The 19,251-nt window shown below is 35.6% G+C and overlaps 1 protein-coding gene across 1 annotated transcript in view; it reads left to right on the forward strand.

Annotated features, from left to right (window-relative positions):
* MYOM2 (myomesin 2) overlaps positions 1–19,251 on the forward strand; it is a gene marked incomplete at both ends in the record, with an annotated part of 72,291 nt that overhangs the window by 41,971 nt on the left and 11,069 nt on the right. Inside the window, 11 exons of the mRNA XM_081997409.1 lie at positions 3,097–3,275; positions 3,447–3,561; positions 4,151–4,307; positions 4,412–4,518; positions 6,778–6,822; positions 7,290–7,426; positions 11,015–11,159; positions 11,272–11,331; positions 12,838–12,905; positions 16,651–16,764; positions 18,096–18,183. Coding sequence (XP_081853535.1) covers positions 3,097–3,275; positions 3,447–3,561; positions 4,151–4,307; positions 4,412–4,518; positions 6,778–6,822; positions 7,290–7,426; positions 11,015–11,159; positions 11,272–11,331; positions 12,838–12,905; positions 16,651–16,764; positions 18,096–18,183 — 1,215 coding nt within the window. The remainder of the gene's footprint in view (positions 1–3,096; positions 3,276–3,446; positions 3,562–4,150; positions 4,308–4,411; positions 4,519–6,777; positions 6,823–7,289; positions 7,427–11,014; positions 11,160–11,271; positions 11,332–12,837; positions 12,906–16,650; positions 16,765–18,095; positions 18,184–19,251) is intronic.

Consider the following 19,251-nt stretch of genomic DNA (forward strand, 5'->3'; position numbering starts at 1 on the left):
GTAAGAGTATTGGAATTTTTAGTGATTTCAAAAAGGCATAATTAGTATAAGGCAGGAGGAAAATTTCCATTTTCTTTTCTATGCTATACATAAAAAATAATTCTTGCCTGGAACAAGAAACAATTCAGTAAGATCATGGAATCATTTACTAGGAAAGACGCTCAAATGTCATCTAATGCAACTGCTTGCCCACATGCAGGATCCACTATACCTGTCTTCTTCATAGAGGCTTGTCTAATCCATCCTTAAAGAATTCTACCCATGAAAAAGCCAGGTGCTTTGAACAGGTTATATTCCTAATCTTACTATGCTTACAGTTTAAAAGTTTTTTATTATTCCTGAATCCTTCTTCTTGCAATTTAAGCCTGTTTACTTCTTGCTCTGTCCACCAAGGACATGAAGAAGAGATTATTCTTTTCCTCTTTGCAACAGCTTTTCTATGTGTTTAAAGACTTTATCAAACCCCTAGCTTTCCCCTTAAATCGACAAAATCCAGTTCATGCAAACTTCCCCATAGATCATGTATTCCCTATCTCTAAATAAACAATTTTTTGCTATTCTTTGAACTTCTTCTAGTTGGTTCATGTCTGTCTTGAATGGCAGCTCACAAATGGGAGACATTATTTCAAATAAAGATTTTTCAATGCTGAGCAGAGAAATGGTTATTCCATACCACCCACAATTATTTGCTTGCTTACAAATCCCCTTCTATTTGTCTTTTTTAAAAAATATTACACTGTTATGCTAAGTTCCAGGTTTACTTCTTTTTAATGCCCAGATTCTTTTCAATGCCCAGATTCTCTGCAAAACTGCTTCTCAGAGAGTTGTTCTCCATGTTTTCTGGCAAAAATCTTCTGAGTTCATAAATTATACTTTCTGGATTTAATGACATGGCAAAGCTGTCAATAACAAAATGTCTAATCTCCTGACCTTAACCCCCTTTGTGTTAATTGTATTTTCTTATAATTTTTTAATATTTAGTATAAATGCATCATCAGCGGAACAATTATTTTCCTTAAAGAAAGGATCTGTGATTTATAATCTCTACAGTGTTTTCAAAACATCAGTGAAATTGCCTAGTGTGTAAACAACTGAAGATTATCCTTCATTTTAAATGATATATAAAGAAATAAAATAAAAGGCACTTTCAGGAAATGAAGAGAGTGAAATTTCCATTTTCATAATGAACAATCTGACCTTTCTACTCCTTGGCTGATTAGATTGTTCTCATTGTGAAACTAGCTGAACAGAGAATATTGCATTCTTCCTGCTTAAAAATACCACCCCAAACAATCAACTCCCTTATCCTCCCTTCAAATTGCCAAACCTGTTAAAATATTTCACAAGCCTTTTTTAGAATAAGTTTTTAAACAATGGTTTAGCAATAATGAAAAGAAATAATTGAGATTTAAGACTGGGAGAAAGAGGCTGACCCTCTTCCCTGACTTACTAAAGATACTGAAGACTAATATAATGTGACTGCAATATACTCCCAGTGTAACTGAAATATTCTTCCACCTTTTGATATGGAAGGGAGGTTTCCTTAGAAAGGCCAAAACCCCTTGCAGGATTTCCAGCATGAGTGATGGATTCTTTGCCCAGAGCCCATAATTATTTCATCCTTCTGCAGAACTCTAGTCTTAGGTATCTCTGTGAGCCTCTGCGAGTTAGCAAAGATAGCTAGTGAATTATTTTACATGACTTCTTAAAAAAAAAAGAAACGTCTGTGGTCTCAGAATCCTCAGAATAGAACATACTTCATTACACATTTTCTTCTACTGTCTAGATTTCTAGCAGGTGCATCTGCCAGTGGAATTTTAATTATCTGTGGATATATAGTCATTTAGGTTGGGATTTTTAAAGAGCCCTGAGGGAAGGCTTTAGGCTCCTTGAAAACTGCAGTCTTTCCATGAGAAATGTAGTATTTATCCTCATAAGGTCTGCAACAGGTTCTTATATGTTTCTTTTCCGAAATGTGCTTATCCACTATGGAGAAACACTTTTCTACTGCGGGTTTTTTTTTTTTCTTTGCTGTATATTTGCTGAGTATCATCCTTTACAAATTTCCTGTTCATTCGTTACTGGTTAACATCATGTAGGCTGGAATGGAAATCAGGTTTATTTGTAAGATTTTTCTACTCTGCTTTATTTTAAATAGTGTGATATGTTGTAGGGAAAATATCCTGAATTAGGCCAAACTGACAACACTGAGAAAATCCCTAAGTCTCAGGTACTTTCAGGTTTCCTTACTCTAAATTTAAAGCACAAGTAGCGAGTTCCCAGCTACATAATTGTGCTGAATATCAATATTCTGTAACAGGTGTTTTATGATTATGCCTTTATAGTCTACTGGTATAAATATATATAAAGAGTACGGTAAAAAATAAATGTTACAAGTTAACTCAAATGGCACTAGAACAGTTAAGTGAAGGAGAAGGAAAGTATAGTAGGGAGAACATAACCTGATAGCTGCAAAGGTATGAAGTCTCACTTATTCATAGAGCATCAGGATGTTTTTGGCATAAATAGTTCTCTTAACAGATACCTTCTTGAGAAATTCTTCTTGGCTATTGTTATCCACCTCATAATGAAAAATTCTGTCAGGGAACAAGAAGCCTGATCCAAAGTCCATTGATGCCAGTGGGTTTTGGAATAGTCTGAAGGATCATGGTTCATATATACCAACAAAAAATAAAAATACTGATGACAAATTATGAACCCGAGTCAGGTTCAGTGAAGCAATTTTGATTTGGGAGTGGTGAATTAAATAGTAGACAAGAAACCACTGTTACTTGTTAGAAAATTTTAAACTGCATAGATTTTCCACATGAATAACTTTCCCTTAAAACGGAGTTACTGAGATCTAGCTAAGAATGTATGCTTCCGAATACTAATGTCACTCACTGCATAAAGCAAGTATTGCTGTATACAGCCAAGAGAGGAAAATGACCAAAATATCACATATTGTAAAGGATGAGATTTTTGAAAGCAAACACAGTCAAAACAAAATCGAAGTGGTGCATTTCAGCCTCTACAGGGCCAGTTTGCAAAGCTTTATTTTATTGAAGTGATCTCCCAATGTTTGAAATATTTTAGGTCCTGCTTATGGTCTCACGATTTGTGAAGTTAGAAATACATCACTGGTTCTTCTGTGGAAAGCTCCTGTGTATGAAGGCAAAAGCCCTGTTACTGGGTATTTAGTGGACTATAAGGAAGTAGATACAGAAGACTGGATCACTGCTAATGAAAAACCTACTTCAAAGCCCTATTTTAAGGTAACATTTTCATTAGTTAACGTTAATTCAAAACTGAGTTCTAAAACCAGCTGACTGAGTACAACAAAGATGTGTATTTGAACCTGGGCTTCTGCTAACATCTTCATATAAGTAAATAAAAGAGTTTAAATATTGTTTTTTAAATTGGCTTTGCTCTTTATCTTGTTCAAGGTCACTGATTTACATGAGGGTCACACCTATGTTTTCAAAGTTCGTGCAGTGAATGATGCTGGGGTAGGCAAGTCATCTGAGATATCTGAACCAGTGCTTGTTGAGGCACGGCCAGGTAATGAGCTGTTTAATATCCTCTGGTTCTAAAATACTGAGATACTTAGAAATGAATTTAATTAATCTGATTTGATATTGTAGCACAGATAAGTATTTCAGGAGTTAAAAAGCTCTTAGCCTTAAAGAAAAAATCATGTGGATACAGAGGTACTGTCAAGACTTTTTGCTTTACTTACTGCAGGAAATATTTGATAATCAGTTATTTTAGTTTTTATTCTCATAAACAACGGTGCTACTTGCTGTGAGTGAAAAGAAGTATGACAACACATTTATTAAATCTTCAAGAGTGATAATAAAATTCATTTACTTAAACTTTTCATATCTTCTTATATTCAGTTTTACTTTCTAGATTTGTTTCTCAATAACCTTTTATTATTTTTAGTATTCCTTTTTTTCGTGTAGAGTAAGAAACTTGCTAGTATGTGATACTGAGTCAGCATATGACATAAACATGCTTCAAGATCTGCAAGTAAGATCAGTATCTGTTAATGAAGATGGACAAAATTTGCATGGGCTTTAGTGATCTCTGAATTGCAGCTCAAAAAAGAAATGTAGCCTTGACATTTGAGTTGATTCCTATTTTTCAGGAACAAAAGAAATCTTTTCAGGTGTGGATGACGAGGGTAATATTTACCTGGCTTTTGAGTGCAAAGAAGCTACAGATGCATCTCATTTTGCCTGGGGTAAATCGTATGAGGAGATTGATGATTCTGATAAGTTCAAGATTGAAACAGAAGGAACTCAGTAAGTCATGCCAGTCTATCAAATTATTAGAAGTTTGTGCTGTTAAAAATCTCAATAACATGAGAAACCCCACTAATAATTTTCTTCTTTATTGATGATTTTAGTTCTAAACTGTACTTCAAAAATCCTGATAAATCAGACTTGGGAACTTACTCTGTCTCAGTTAGTGACACAGATGGGGTTTCATCCAGCTTCGTTATGGATGATGAAGGTAAGGTCCTTACCATCTCAAATCTTTCTTTGTTTTATCACCTCAACTGCACTAAAAATTGTCCAAGAAAAAAAAAAATAATGCCACTAAGGGGTAATGATTTTAAACTAAAAGAGGGTAGATTTAGACTAGATATAAGGAAAGAATTTTTCACCACGAGGGTGGCAAAACACTTGAAGATGTTGCCCAGAGCAGTAGTAGATGACCCATCCCTGGAAACATTCCAGGTCAGGCTGGACAGGGTTCTGAGCAGCCTGATCTAGTTGAAGATGTCCCAGCTCATTGCAGGTGGGCTTGGACTAGATGACTTTAAAAGGTCCCTTCCAGCCCAGAGATTCTATGATTCTATGATTCTCTCTTATGCATTAAGGAAAAACAAAAAAGACCACACAACAGGCTTTCTGTGATTGCTTATTTTTCTGATTATCACAATAATGAAAATTGGGTTAATTTAAGGCAATATTGTCTTTAAAAAAACATAACATGCCCTATTAGAATTGTTTTCTTTATGCTGGGACTATAATTCTGTTTGCAAATATCTGTTACACTTTCAGTTAAATGTCTGAAAATGTTGCTTTTTTTACTGTTTTGTGAATCTCTTTCTCTAGTATGTCACTTTTGTTGTGCTTTGACTTTATAGGCTTTCACATCTCGTAATAAATGGTTTTCTGTTAGCTGTAAAGACCTCTGCTTGCCAAGGAGCCTAATATAGAGACAGAGCTTAAGGATCTAGATATAGTTTCATATAACTGAGATGCAGAGAATTAGTGAGAAGAGTCTGAGAAAAAGGATGTTGCTTTAACAAGATCTGAATACGTTGGGTTAAATTCAGATTAGTTTTGTTTTATTTCATTGTAGCTATTTTGTTTCACTGGAGTTGCAATGAATTTGCTTCAGTCTGGCTTTGGTTTACCGTTGAGAGGTGCTGAGGTGAAAGGCAAAGGAGGAGGACTTTGCTGTTTTTAAAATAGCACCAAAATTACTTTGGTGCTTTCCTGCTCCACAGACTGTAATTGCTATGCCCAGTTCCTTAAGCATGAAAATCCCTCTACTTACCTTCTTTCTGAGTCTTTTAAGGAGAGGAGATGAGACTGAGTGTGAGTCTGATAGTAGCCAGGACTTTTATGACAGTGCGAACCATGTCAAACCTCCCATTCAAAGTAGGTGTTGAGAAGAAATTCCATGTACAGCCACAAAAAATATGGTTCTCCAGGACATGGACCATTTAGGTGGACTCTAAGTCATTACCAATATCTGCTTCTTCTAGGGAAGCTAAACTTGTAACATTTTTAATTTTCCAATGAATACTGTAGGAAAAAGGTATGCATTGATCATGGGAGCTTCCCTTTGGCTTAGTTTTGAAGCATCATCCTGGAGCCTATCTGTAGGTCTTGTCACCATCAGTCATAACTTCGAACTTTTTTTGTAGAAGAGCACTGAACATGTTTCCCATCTCATACTTAGTCCATATTTTCCTTGGTCATATTTGTCATTTAAAATTACACTTTTATTTGTACTGGGTCCCTTCACAAATGTTAGATTTTGTATCTTGGCATTGAAAACCATTATTTCACTGCCCACATATGTCCTCAAATGCTCTAAATTCTCCTGTAATTTTGCTAAATCCTCGACCATGCCATAAATCCTTGCTAATTTCCTTTGGTCTTTACATCAACTGTAAATTTGGAATTGGTTGTAATGTTAATCTTCCAAATCTTTATTAGTAATGAATGTGATAAATAGGGTTAGCATGAAAATCTAGCAAAGTGATTTCTAGATTCTCATGTAGCCTTTATGAGGATATACTACCTTAAATAGAACTTTCTATACCTTTTTCAGATTAACCTGCACTCAATCTTATTTCCTGCCACAGTAAAATAAGCTTGTCAGGTACAGTGTCAAAAAGGAAGCCAGCAGATAAAGGAACCCCATACACTAATTAGAAACTATTGTCTCCCATCTTTTGTTTAAATCCTATTGAGAGTTTAAAATAGTCTTTGTCCCTCCTTTAGATTCTTTTGCATAAGAAAGTGTGCATGAAAATGCATGAAATATGAACATTCGCTAAATTCATGTATCAGAATTTTAAGTTTCTTAAATCTTAATTTTTAGTTATCATTTTCTGAAGAGAGTTTGGTATTTCACACATAAGACTTAAGGAGATTATTTGCTGATGCTGATATGTACCTTCTTTGACATTAATTTTCTGACTGTATTTTTCAGAATACATTAAAGCATAAGTATTTTTCTTAATTTCAGAGCTTGAACGTTTGATGGCATTAAGCAATGAAATAAAGAATCCAAGTAAGTGGAAGATCTGAATCTATTTGATACTTCTAGAAGAAATACAATTACATACTAATGACTGGAGTTCCAAAATGGTTCTTCCTGAGACAATGGCAGCTTCATTTTTCATGGACCAACTTGCTTCCTTATCTTTCCATTCTTTTAGAAGAATTCCATCTTGCATTGAATAAAATCAACATTGCCTAAAACTCGAAATTTAATTTGGCAATAAAATATAGGTTGCTACTACCCAATCCTTAAACAATGTGAAAACTATAAGGTGTAAATTCTTTTCTCCCTTTGAGAAATTAATTCAAAAATAGCCAAAGACTGTAAGACAGCACAGACCTCTTTTCCCTTGATAAAATTTATTCTATACCCAGCATTCCGTAAATAATAGGGAGATACTAATATTTTACTACAATAATCCTTTTTCTCGCAAGGATTCATGCATTATTGACTTTTGATTGCTTTTCTTTCTGCAGCAATACCTCTGAAATCAGAATTAGCTTATGAGGTTCTTGAGAAAGGAGAAGTTCGTTTCTGGATTCAGGCTGAAACCTTATCACCAGATTCTACTTTCAGATTCGTTATTAATGATAAGGAAGTTGAAAACAGTGATGTAAGTACATATGGAGTACTATATATCCATGATTTTGTTTAATAAACCTTTATGCATTAATAGGTATTCTACCTTTATAGTTGCTTAAAACCATGTTATTAAGGTCTGATAATACCTGAAAGGAATGACAATCTTTAACTCGAATCTTTTTTGCAGTATAGCATTCCTGTTGAAGAGTGAGTCTAATAATACCAAAAAAAGAGAGCAAAATTTAACTCTCACAATTCCATATTCATTTAGGGTAGCTAGATGACCAACAGACAAAGAGAAGTTAGACACAGTATTAAAACACATCTGATTAAAAGTAGTGCACAAATGTTTTAGGAAAATAGCTCAAGAGAAACAAGCTGCTTCAAGTACAGTTTTGGACTCCAAACCAGCAAGATGTGCTGTTCCCAGAGACTCTCTGAGGCTACTGCTATTAGTTTTACATATAACGTGGGAAGCACTTGACAATGCAACAATGGTCATAGATATAAAACTTGTAGATGTTATCACTTTTTTTTTTTAAATAAATTTTGGCCTAGACACTAGATGTGCATTGAATGGCTACACGGAGATGAAATGGCAGGCCACCAGCTTCCTGCATTTTTATAGCTCTAGGATGATCTTTCATAGAAAGGGACACAAAAAAGTGGTCAGATTGGGCTGAGAAGAAAGCGAGGTCATGTCTTTGCAGGGCTCGGGTATGGTTCATCTATTGGGCATAAAGTACAGCACTGGAAATATCTCTTTCTGTGAGGAATCCACCTCTAGTGCAGCTGTTTGAAACGTTCAGTTTATTCCTGAGGATGCAAAGCCTGGTTTTGGACAGAGAAGCTTATCAGCATTTCTATATGAAAGAAACATTTTATACGAAAGAAACAAGCAAAGAACATTTACTTTACTTACATATTGACAAGTGGAAGAAGTATTTCTGAGGAAAATACTTCTCTGTTTTTCTTACTTTAAGAAATAATAAACTATAGCACTGAAAACCTGAATATTAGTGACTAGGATGTATTGAAATGACAATATTCTGTCTTGGCAATGTTAGTGAAACAGAACAAGCTATTTTTAGTTCGCATATGTTTCGGAAGCGTTGACATCAGAGAGAAGTAGAGCTGCATTATTTCAACTCTTTAATTAGTAGCCCACAGGTGACATTTACGTTTGGAGACTGATGATATTTTTGTGGAAAGTCACATAAAAGCCTAGTATTTATGGTGCCCATAAAACCATTGAACTTCATCTTGCTGCATAATGGCAATAGTTAGAAGCCTAATTACACTCTAAAACCTGCCTGGAGACTGGGCTACAGTCAGTGAACATGCTCAATAGACCGTTGTGGTGGTGAATTGTAGTCCGATTCTTGACATTGGCTTGAAGTGATAAATTTTTCCTTCTAGGTCCTAACAGGGAAAGGTTTTCATAAGATTTCAAAATAATCTGAGAATGGAATGAACTGGACCCCATTTAATCACCTGTCATTTTAATCTTTTAATATTTTTTTCCTTTACCCAAAAGCAAGAAATAAAAAAAAAAATCTAGAAGTGGGATAAAGAACCAAAGTAAAACACATCTTGTTCTTCTTTTTCTCCTTCTGGCAAATCTCAATTTAACATTCTCCCTGAGAACTCATGAAACAAATGCAAGTGTTGTCTTTCACCTCTGTGGGCTGTGAGAAGATGAATTTGCACTTTTTGATAGTTTGGCAAAGTTTATAGCTTCAGTTTTTAACCTACCTGGCCTATCTCCTCAACTCTTACAGATGAACTCTTATATAAGTAATTTTTCTACATGATTTTCTGATTAATTAGATCTTGTCTTATTCTTTGACACTATATATGGGAAAGTGCATATCCAAATTAGAGGAACATTTTCCCCTGTTATTTTATATAAATGTTATACCTCAGTCTCTTTCCTCTAAGTTATTTATTTAATAAATCGTTATCCTAATCAATCTGTTGCCTACTGTTTTGTTAATTCCATTATCTTTTCCCTTTCTTCATTCTCCAGTTACTCCATTAAGATTTAAACTAGTACTATTTGTCCATTTGAAAGTACCAGTAATGAATGCTAAACATCTTGACTACATCTACAACGATTCTTCCAGGCTTGTTGTCCATACAACAGTGAATCTGTTCCTGACACTTGCCAGGAGGTGTCCCTCAAAGTTGAATCAGATATGTCTGTGGGGTAATTGCTAGTAATTTTGGACCAGTACTTAAAGGTTCTTCCACTTAAAAAAGTGGTCCTAGAGGGTTTAGTAAGTGGTATTTTTACTGGCTTTTTTTTCCTTTCATTCTTTTTTCCTCTTTTCTAAACTTTAGCTTCCTGTGGTTTTAGGTACCTTTTTCTAGTTTTGGAGTCCTATAAAAAGGTTAATCAAAACATTCTGTTTCTAAGGCATTGTGTTTCCTTTTAACAGTAGCAGATCTATAACAATTTACTGCATAGAACTCCTTCTAGACAATGACATTTACTTTTCTGTCCCATCATGAACAGAACAGTTAGTGTGTAATATCCTTGGCCACATTGGTTACCTAAAAGTATTCACCACGTAACTTCTGTGGATTATTTTTACTTTGCTTTAGGAATTTGTTAGTTGAGATTCAAACAACATCACTGTTAGTGGGACACACAGTCCTCATGGTTGTTACTCACTGAATGAAAGATATGACTTAGTATAAGTTGGTTGTATCTAAAATAGTACCTGCAAATTCAAAACACACATTTTGTAAGTATTGTCCAATATTTGCTTGCAATTTTCTGTTTCCTTGACAATGCCTGCCAATAATTTGTCTTTCTTGAATATTTAATAGAAAATAAACATTAAAAGGACACAAACAGTGAAAAGCATATTTAACTTTGAATTCAAATCAATATTTGGTGTTTTGGGTCCTCTGTAAGTACCTTAGTAGGTAACTAGATGTTTTGACAGAATTCTAATTCTCTTTTGTTGGACTTGGTTGATCTTTTTAGTTCCCAGAAGCTTTTTTGGTTTTGCATAAGTTACTGTTCTCATGGTCTTGCGCTCAAGTGGTCTTTGAAAGGAATACCTGCCATTAGATGAGCAAATCGCTTCCTAAATAAACTTTTTTAGTGAGAAAATAAGATCCAGTATTGAGCTGATACGTATGTCTCAGAGATATTTAGTAGTGATGACTTTTGGATTTGCTGTGATGTATCTATTTGGAGATCCACATTTGTGTCTACAAACATAACACTTCCAGTTATTTCTGGACTCTGCTAGGAATATTGCTTCAGCCTAGCAAAACCCCTTGTTGAACTGGAAGCTGTAATGCAGTTAAAGGCTGGCTGTGTAGGCTTTTCTTCAAACATGCATAATGCCATAAACTATCCAAGCCAGCTGTATTATGATGACTCGAGGATTCCAAAAGCAGCCGCACACAGAGGTTTCTGTCACTACTGTGACCTTGTTGTACAAGAGTAAATATAAGCACAGCGCTGTTTCCATAGTTTACAATTAAAAGGACATGACAAAGATTGAGTTTGAAGGCAGGGATATAAAACATGATTAATTTGGTAGGGAATTGTAAGTAATTTACACCATACTACAGTAAAGTTATTACTTGTTTATTTCAGAGGCATAAAATAAGTTGTGACCGTTCAAATGGCATTATAGAAATGGTGATGGACCGATTTACAATTGACAATGAAGGTACCTACACAGTACAGATTCAAGATGGAAAGGCCAAGAACCAGTCTTCATTAGTACTCATTGGAGACGGTATGTTCCCTGAAGCATTGAAACTGTGACTCTGATGAAGAAATGAACTTCAATTATTCCTTGAGTAATTTTGTGATTAACTCATTTTTCATTCACCTCTTCTAAAATTTAGCATTCAAGGCAGTATTGGCTGAGTCTGAGCTCCAGCGAAAGGAATTTCTCAGGAAGCAAGGTAAGACAGAGTAGATTGGTGAATTTAGGCCTAGTTTGCTGCTAATGATGCATCCCTTGTGAATACTAAGTGCTTCAACTTCCACTGATCTCATTAGATGAGTACGTTGCACAGTTGGAGGAGACACTGAACCCTTGGTGGATCTTATTTTCCAACATTGTCATATGATACATGCAAGTTGTGACAGAGCTTTCACTAAGTAGAGAAATAAAGTGGGAGTCCTTACAAAAGGTTGTCTTTGCTCAATACTCACGAGAAGTGTGCCTGCTGTAGGGTCTGATCCAACAAAACATTGCAGCATGTTTAATTTTAAGCATAGAAATTGTCCCTTCAATATAATTGACAGAAGAGTAGACAGCATAGTGTCAGACATGGAAGATTTAAAACCTGATCCTGTGGTTTCTGTCCAGGCAAAATTCTAGGAACTAAATCTATATTTGTTGCATAGTTGTTATACAGTTACGGAGTTTGTTATATAATTGTTATTGATACTGTTTGCAGCTGAAAATAAGAATTACTATTGAATACCTAATTCAGAATTCTATCACTGTGAAATCCTTAAAAAATCGAGTTTGAGCTCTAGTTTGTAATTTTTACTTGGCAAGCACATGGCTTTTAAGATGAAAGTAACAATAATAATTAAAAGCATTTATTACAAATAGCTTAGTTATGATTTTCTACATAAGCAATGTAATTCTACTATTTTCTTTTTTTTTGGTGGGGATTATTTTTTAAAAATAGATTTAAAAAATAAATTATACCACTTACAGCATAAACTCACAGGATCTTTCAGTTCTCAATGATTTAAGTGAAAGTCTGGGACTTTGCTAACTCGCAGTTCTGGATACTGCACTTATGGGCCCTGGTCCTGCAGACACTAAAACACGTACATTTACTGACATGAGTAAACACAGTAACTTTAAAAAGGCTATGTATGTCAGTAAATTTACTTAAGGGTATATGTATTTGCAAGATTGGAACCTCAGTGGGGAAAAGGAATATTTCCTGTTCTGCTTGTAAAGTTTAATAATTTTTTTAACTTCATATAATTTGGACAAATAATGTCTGGCATGGGATTTTTGCTTTGAGCATTTAATTGGGTGTTTGGATACATTTATTTATTCTTCAGTTCCCTTTGCATTAAATACATAGTTTGTACACTTGTTTGTAGCTACTCTCTTTCTTTCCTATGCTTAGTTGGCAATTGGGCGTAAGCATATTTAGTAAGCTAATGTGTTTCACTCGCTGTTTTACATTTTGGAATACTACATGACTTATCATACAGAGATGAGCCTCAGGTTTCTACAGCTGTAGTGTAGGTACCTGGGTCAATATGATAAAAACTTACTGCAGGATTTTCCTTCTAGTGCATGGGTAGCTCAGGAGTTCCCTCTCATCATTCTCGTGTAAGGATGTTATAATTGTCATCCATTTTCTTTCTTTCACTTGATCTCTCTGATAGTCTTCATTCTACAACATATACTTTAAGACAATTTTATTTCTTAGGTCCTCACTTCTCAGAGTTTTTGTATTGGGAAGTTACAGAGGAATGTGAAGTTTTACTTTCTTGTAAGGTGAGGAAATATCATGAAATAATTTGTTAGAATGTGTTAGTTAAAAATTGCACTAGGAAAATGTGAGGAAAGATTTGCATATTTTTAAAATTAAAAGTTTCATATTAAAACTTTTTTTTATTATTTAGAAATGTTTAAAATCAAAATTTCTGACTTACTACTCTTCAGCAGTAGTCTTCATTAACACAAAAAAATTACAGGACATTTCTAAACGTGTTAGGTGATCTAATTCTTTATTATAATTATGACCCATAAAAATCATTTAAACAAAATATTCATCCTTTTATGTTCTGTCTCCCTTCCTCAAAAAATATCCACAAAAAAACTGAGTTCAAACTCTTTCCTCATTGTTTTCTGATTTGGAGGTTCCTCTAACAAAGCACCTGTTATTTAATCAACTGTAACCAAACATGCAACAAAAGCTTCTGGAATTAAAGTTATAAAACATGATTTTTATTATATTTGACTAATGACTTTTGAATCTTAACTAATGCTAATGTGCATGGAATTCAGAGTAACTTCTGTTATTAATATTTTTATATGCCAGTCTAAACTGCTATTTTTTCATTTTTGTTGCTCTTCTAGAGTGACTAATTAGAGGTCTGAATAACTAAGCTAATTGAATTCAACAGGCATCAAACTCTTATTCACTGCGTTTTCCTGTAATATGGACTCTTCTGTATTAATTTTCTCCACTTTTTTTGAATAAGTTTTTGGCTTTTAATTAGACTAACTTGAATCATTCATTATGAGCCATTTACATGCACATTTGTGGGTTTTTTTCCTTCCTTTCTTCTGCTCAGTAATTAGGAGACTTTTAACCTCAACTTATTCCCAGCAGAACTGACCTGGGTGGTGAAGCTGCCATTCTGTGTGCCCCCATTTCAGGTCTCAATACTCATTAGCCAACATGGTACCTCAGCTGGTACTGAGCTGCATAGCTGGAGTACTTTAAATCCTGACATGCATTTGCCTCAGGCATGAACCCTGCTTGTCCTCTCCTTCACATGGGGAACTAAATGTTGCTGAACTAGTTATACTAGTGTTAATTCTCTACAAATTAATCTGAAATTATCCTCCTTTTCAATGACTGTCGAGCCTGTTCATATCACTGAAACTATGAAAGGCTGAGCGTCTGATTACATACTTCTCACCAGTGTACTTTTTGTTCATAAGGCCAGAACGTTTTATGTAAATGAAATCTAGGATGTGGGTTGTTTGCACACTCATCATTTTAACTATGCCATTGACCTTATAATGTTTGTTACTGTTAGTATGTGAGTGGCCATTAGGTTCACATGGTACTGTTGCTTATGCCTGTTTAACTGATATTTGTACATAGGAAGAGTTTGAACAGTAAAGCCTGGATTTGTCCTATGAATTTCAGATGCCTGACATTCATTTTAAAAGTGTGGCTGCTCTGGGCTATTTCTGTGTCAATGAAAACACCCAAGGAACCATCTCTGCCTCCCTAGGCCATATCATAGAACTTGACCTAGGTTTCTTCTAGGCTTTATTTAGTGCTCCTGTGCAAGAATAATTGTCATGGGTGTTTTTACCTCTTGAAAGAGCCTGGGATAGTGTGAAAGACGTACATGTAAGAGAGGGCTTTTTGCCTTGACTTTCTCAAAGGCCGTGGCATGAAATAGGGGAGTTAGGAAACCAGGACAATCGTTAGCTTGAGTAGAGCAGAGGACTGACTGTATGATCCAGGTCCATAACAGTAATGAGGAACAAATACGGATTCTATCATAAAAGAATATATCAAAAGTAATACACATTAACTCACGTACCATTTATTTTCTATGTGATTGGACCTGATTAACTTTTTATTGACTTAGTATTTAATTCCGAAATAGCTGGGATTGATGACCATGTTCTTGGTATTGTAGCCCCTGCATGCCAGTGGGACATGTCTGTCCATCTGATTGATAATTTTATGGTGTTTGCTTTTTATTATGTGTTTATTTTCCTTCATATGCCAGCATCTACTATAATTTTTCTTCAAGTACCTCTAAATTTCAGAACATTCAGAAGATACCTCCTTTTACATAACTTTGACCCTTATTTGTACTGTGTCTGTTAAAAGCAAGATTTTTGGTGTGTGGCTAAACAGCGAAAAAGGTAACTTTTCATAGTAAATGTCAACATGAAATAACTTTGGCACTGCAAATTGCATGTGTCTGAAACTCAGCCTATTTATTGTCCGATTGAGTGCTAACAGTCTTTGATGAAAAATTGTTGAAAAGTATTAAAACCTTGTTCCTTCAGGCTTGTTCAAATGAAATTGCCACTCATGTCATATGACTACAGGAATAGCCACTTTGTAGTTACTGGTAAATGTAAAATGCTGCTCATTTTTCTCAAGCAAGGCATTGCTTTGGGCCAGGTTGTGATGTCAAATACTCTGTCAGAGATCCATAACAACCACAACTGGTTATTAAGCAGCAATATATGTGATTAATTTGAGCAGGTTTTATAGACATGTCCAGGAATAAGTATAGGAGGCCCTCCTATTTGTCTAGTCACCTCTATAGAGAGCTTTCATGGAGCTGTTCATCTACAGAATGACTTCTCTCATGTGAAAGGGTTAGAAATTGGTGTATGTATTTTTCCTCCAAGCAAGCTACTTGAAAACTATTGCAAATCTGTATTAACTTCTGGACTGCCCTCTATCCATTTGTTCAGTTCTTTTTTAAGGAGGCTTTTTAAAGGAACTGCCTGGGGACTGAAAAATGCCCTGCCAGCTCTGTCCTACCAAAGCGACGCTGACTGGAAATTCAGGCTACACATGGAAATACCATTGCATTTTTGTGATTTTTAGAAGGGTATGGGGATAGTGATGTCAAATAAACCATAGTGTTTCTGAAAGGGAGAAAAAAACCCAAAAAATATTGCCAGGTTTTCTAAAAAGAGCTGGGCTTTTAACTTCTTTGAATTCAGTTTGAGGTCATTCATCCAGCGATATTTTAAACATCACCAATACACAATTTATATTTCAAAATTATAGCAGTACTTGAGGCATAGCTGTAGTCTATTTATGCATTGCTTAGACAAGCTGCTGCTACTACAGCAAAATTTTGGCTTTCAAGCAAGTTCTCTGCATTTGTACTATGTTGTTAAGCTCCTTTGTGTTGCGAGAGACTACAATTTCTAGGATTCCTCAAGTCTTTTTACTTCCCCTAGGACACAGTGTAGCAGAAAAAAAGGATTTCTGATGCAGCTTGCAATTTTGAAGTCTCAAATGCTTTCAGAATAGTAATTTTATTTGCTGTCTGCAATATAGCCCTGAATGACATTGCTTAGGTAGCTGGGATAAATCTGCAAATTGGCTGAAGTCTCTCTAAGACAGGGCCTAAGTTCTGTGCTACAGCTCTCTGGAGACACACGGCAAACACAAAAAGATAAAGGAGGGTTCAGCAGCTCTAATTTCAAAGATACTTCTCACAGGTACCTCTAGACAAACTGCCATAAAACCCTTTAAGGGAAGAGATTGACAGGATTGCCTTTAGGGATATGACAGGGCTCTGAAGCTGTAAGCTGTATACTTCTGACCATTTCTGTGTTGCAAATAAATACTGTAGGACTAAGATTTGTTTAGCAGAAATTGGTTTTTTACTTAGCTTTATTTGACATGAGTTATAAAAAAATTGGCTTCTTATGTTGACAGTACCTGTGTGACTACCTACAGTGCAATGCCTTTTTCAGGACACAGCCAGGCTTATATGCCTTTTCTGTTGTACAGGTTGCAAACACAAAGAAGGAGACTGTTTTCAAGTGGTATAAGGACGGTTCTGGGATTGATGTTGATGAGGTGCCTGATCTGCAGAAGGGAGAATGTCACCTCAGTATTCCCAGGGTATAGTATCACCTACTGATTAGAAATGACAGCGTCTGCTTAACACGCTATAGATTTGCCAGGCAGAGCACTAAACCAGCTATCATGACTTCTGTGAACCATTTTAAGAAAAAGCATATTTGCTACCCTTCAATTAGCTGGTGAGTAACTAATGCTAGTAAAACAGCATCTATTTTTGTTACCAACTCAGGTCATGCTTAAGTTGCTTCAGTGTCCTTAGGTGAACTCCATTTCGTTCTTTCTTATTGCTCCTTAATTTTTCAATTGGTTCAAGCTCCTCATTTCTGACAATGTTTCAGTTTTATTGCCTAAAATGAATAGGTTTGAGGTATATGGCTTCGTAAGATTTATCTTTATGCAAACAGTATAACTTAACTTGTGTCTGAAGTCTTAGCTTGCATAGCTGCTGTCTTCGTCAAGTGCCAAAACCTCCTCGGATTGAGTTTTTCTGCTTTCAGCATAATGTGTATTGCATTTAATGGATTTATTTATTTAATTTGTTGGTTTCATATTCTTCTAATTTCCTTCCTTCATTTCACTTGCAAAAGGGTACTGACTTTCCAGTGGCTTCATTTTTCTTGAGTAGACTTTTTTGGGGGAGGGTGATTTCTGCTTGGCTTGAATTGCTCTTATTACTTGTCATTCAATTATATGATACTTCCACTATAATTTACTTGCTTGTGGACTTGTATAAGTCTAAGAGTCAGTTAAATAACCTCCAATCTATATATAATTATTTAGATATTTTCCTTCAAGTTTTAAAATAAATTAAAATAAAAATGCCCAAACCAAAACCCTCTACTGCCTCTAACCTCTCCTAGGGTAATTAATTCATTATTTACCTCACATAGATATAATGTGACTACAGTTGCTGCTTGAATGTAAGCTACTGAGTTGATATTTGGACAGTTAAAAGATATAGATCTGTTGTTATGCTTTACATAGATTGATTCAAAAAAGTAATCATTTTGGTTGAAGGAAAATTGAATTTCTAAAGTGTGTGTGGGTTGAAGTTACCTTCTGTTATATCTTGCTAAACTACTTTCAATTTCTACTGACCAGGATCAATCTTGTTTGTCTTTTTGGATCAGAGGCAAAAACATGATTTCTCAAGGCCAAAGTCAGAATATGTTTTAAGCTTAAGAACTAACTACAGCTCCCTAAAAAAGCATGCACAATCCATTCATATTTTCCATCTAATCTCTGGTAAGATTATTTAACCAGATTGCGGTACCAATGTATGTTGTTTGATTTAGAAAATCATGCAGGGGTTGAGCAAATGTTGTACTATTACCAAGTTTGTCAGTAAATGTCTTGTATTTTCCTTGTAGCTGTCTCGCAAAGATGAAGGAGTTTATAAGGCGACACTATCAGATGATAGAGGTCATGATGTATCTACTCTTGAATTATCAGGAAAAGGTAACATTCAGTTTACTGTATTGAAATTATGATCTCCAAATGTTCACAGAATCATAGAATCAAAGAATGATTCTGGGTTGGAAGGGACCTTAAAGATCATCTAGTTCCAGCCCCGCTGCCATGGACAAAGACACCTGGACCATATTCTCAAGAAGTGTCAAAAGATCTATCCTTGCAAATAGCAAGCTAGCGAACATTTTTGGGGTCCTTTGCATTTCAATTCTCTTCTTATGTTATAGAGGCCTGAACTGCAGATCATCAGTTTAGGAGGGGCGACACTGGGCATTGTAATGATTAATCTCTAGCACTCTGACAGGCAAGAAATGAAGTAGGTTTCTAATCAGACAGATGTGCCCTTTTATGTAAGACCTTTTGTAGAGAGCTCTCTCTCAAATTTGTTAAGCTTTAATAGCTACAAAAAATCCTAAAGCACCAAAGTGCTGAATATGTTGGTGTGGAACTGTCAGTGGGGACTGAGATTTATTTTGTTCATAAAATTGTAGAACTGTTTTGTTGATAAACTCCAGTCGGCAACTCAACCCCACACAGTCACTTGTTCACTCTCCCTCAGTGGGAGCGGGGAGAGAATTGGAAAGGGAAAAGGGAGAAAACTCATGGTTTGAGATAAAGACAGTTTAGTAGGTAAAATAAAAGCTGTGCATGCAGGCAAAGCAAAACAAGGAATTCATTCACTACTTCCCATGGGCAAGCAGGCGTTCAGCCATCTCCAGGGAAGCAGGGCTCCATCACGCGTAACGGTTACTTGGGAAGACAAAAGGCCATAACTCCGAACGTCCCCCCTCTTCCTTCCTCCCTTAGCTTTTACTGCTGAGCATGATGTCATATGGTATGGGTTATCCCTTTGGCCAACTGGGGTCAACTGTCTTGGTTGTGCCCTCTCCCAACTCCTTGTGCACCCCCAGCCTTCTCGCTGGTGGGGAAGTCTGAGGAACAGAAATAAAAGGCCTTGACTCCATGCAAGAAGTGCTCAGCAATAAATAAAACATCCTTGTGTTATCAACACTGTTTTAGTCACAAATCCAAAACACAGCACCATACAAGCTGCTG

Source organism: Phaethon aethereus, assembly GCF_964289735.1.
Source record: "Phaethon aethereus genome assembly, chromosome: 3".
Classification (NCBI taxonomy): domain Eukaryota; kingdom Metazoa; phylum Chordata; class Aves; order Phaethontiformes; family Phaethontidae; genus Phaethon; species Phaethon aethereus.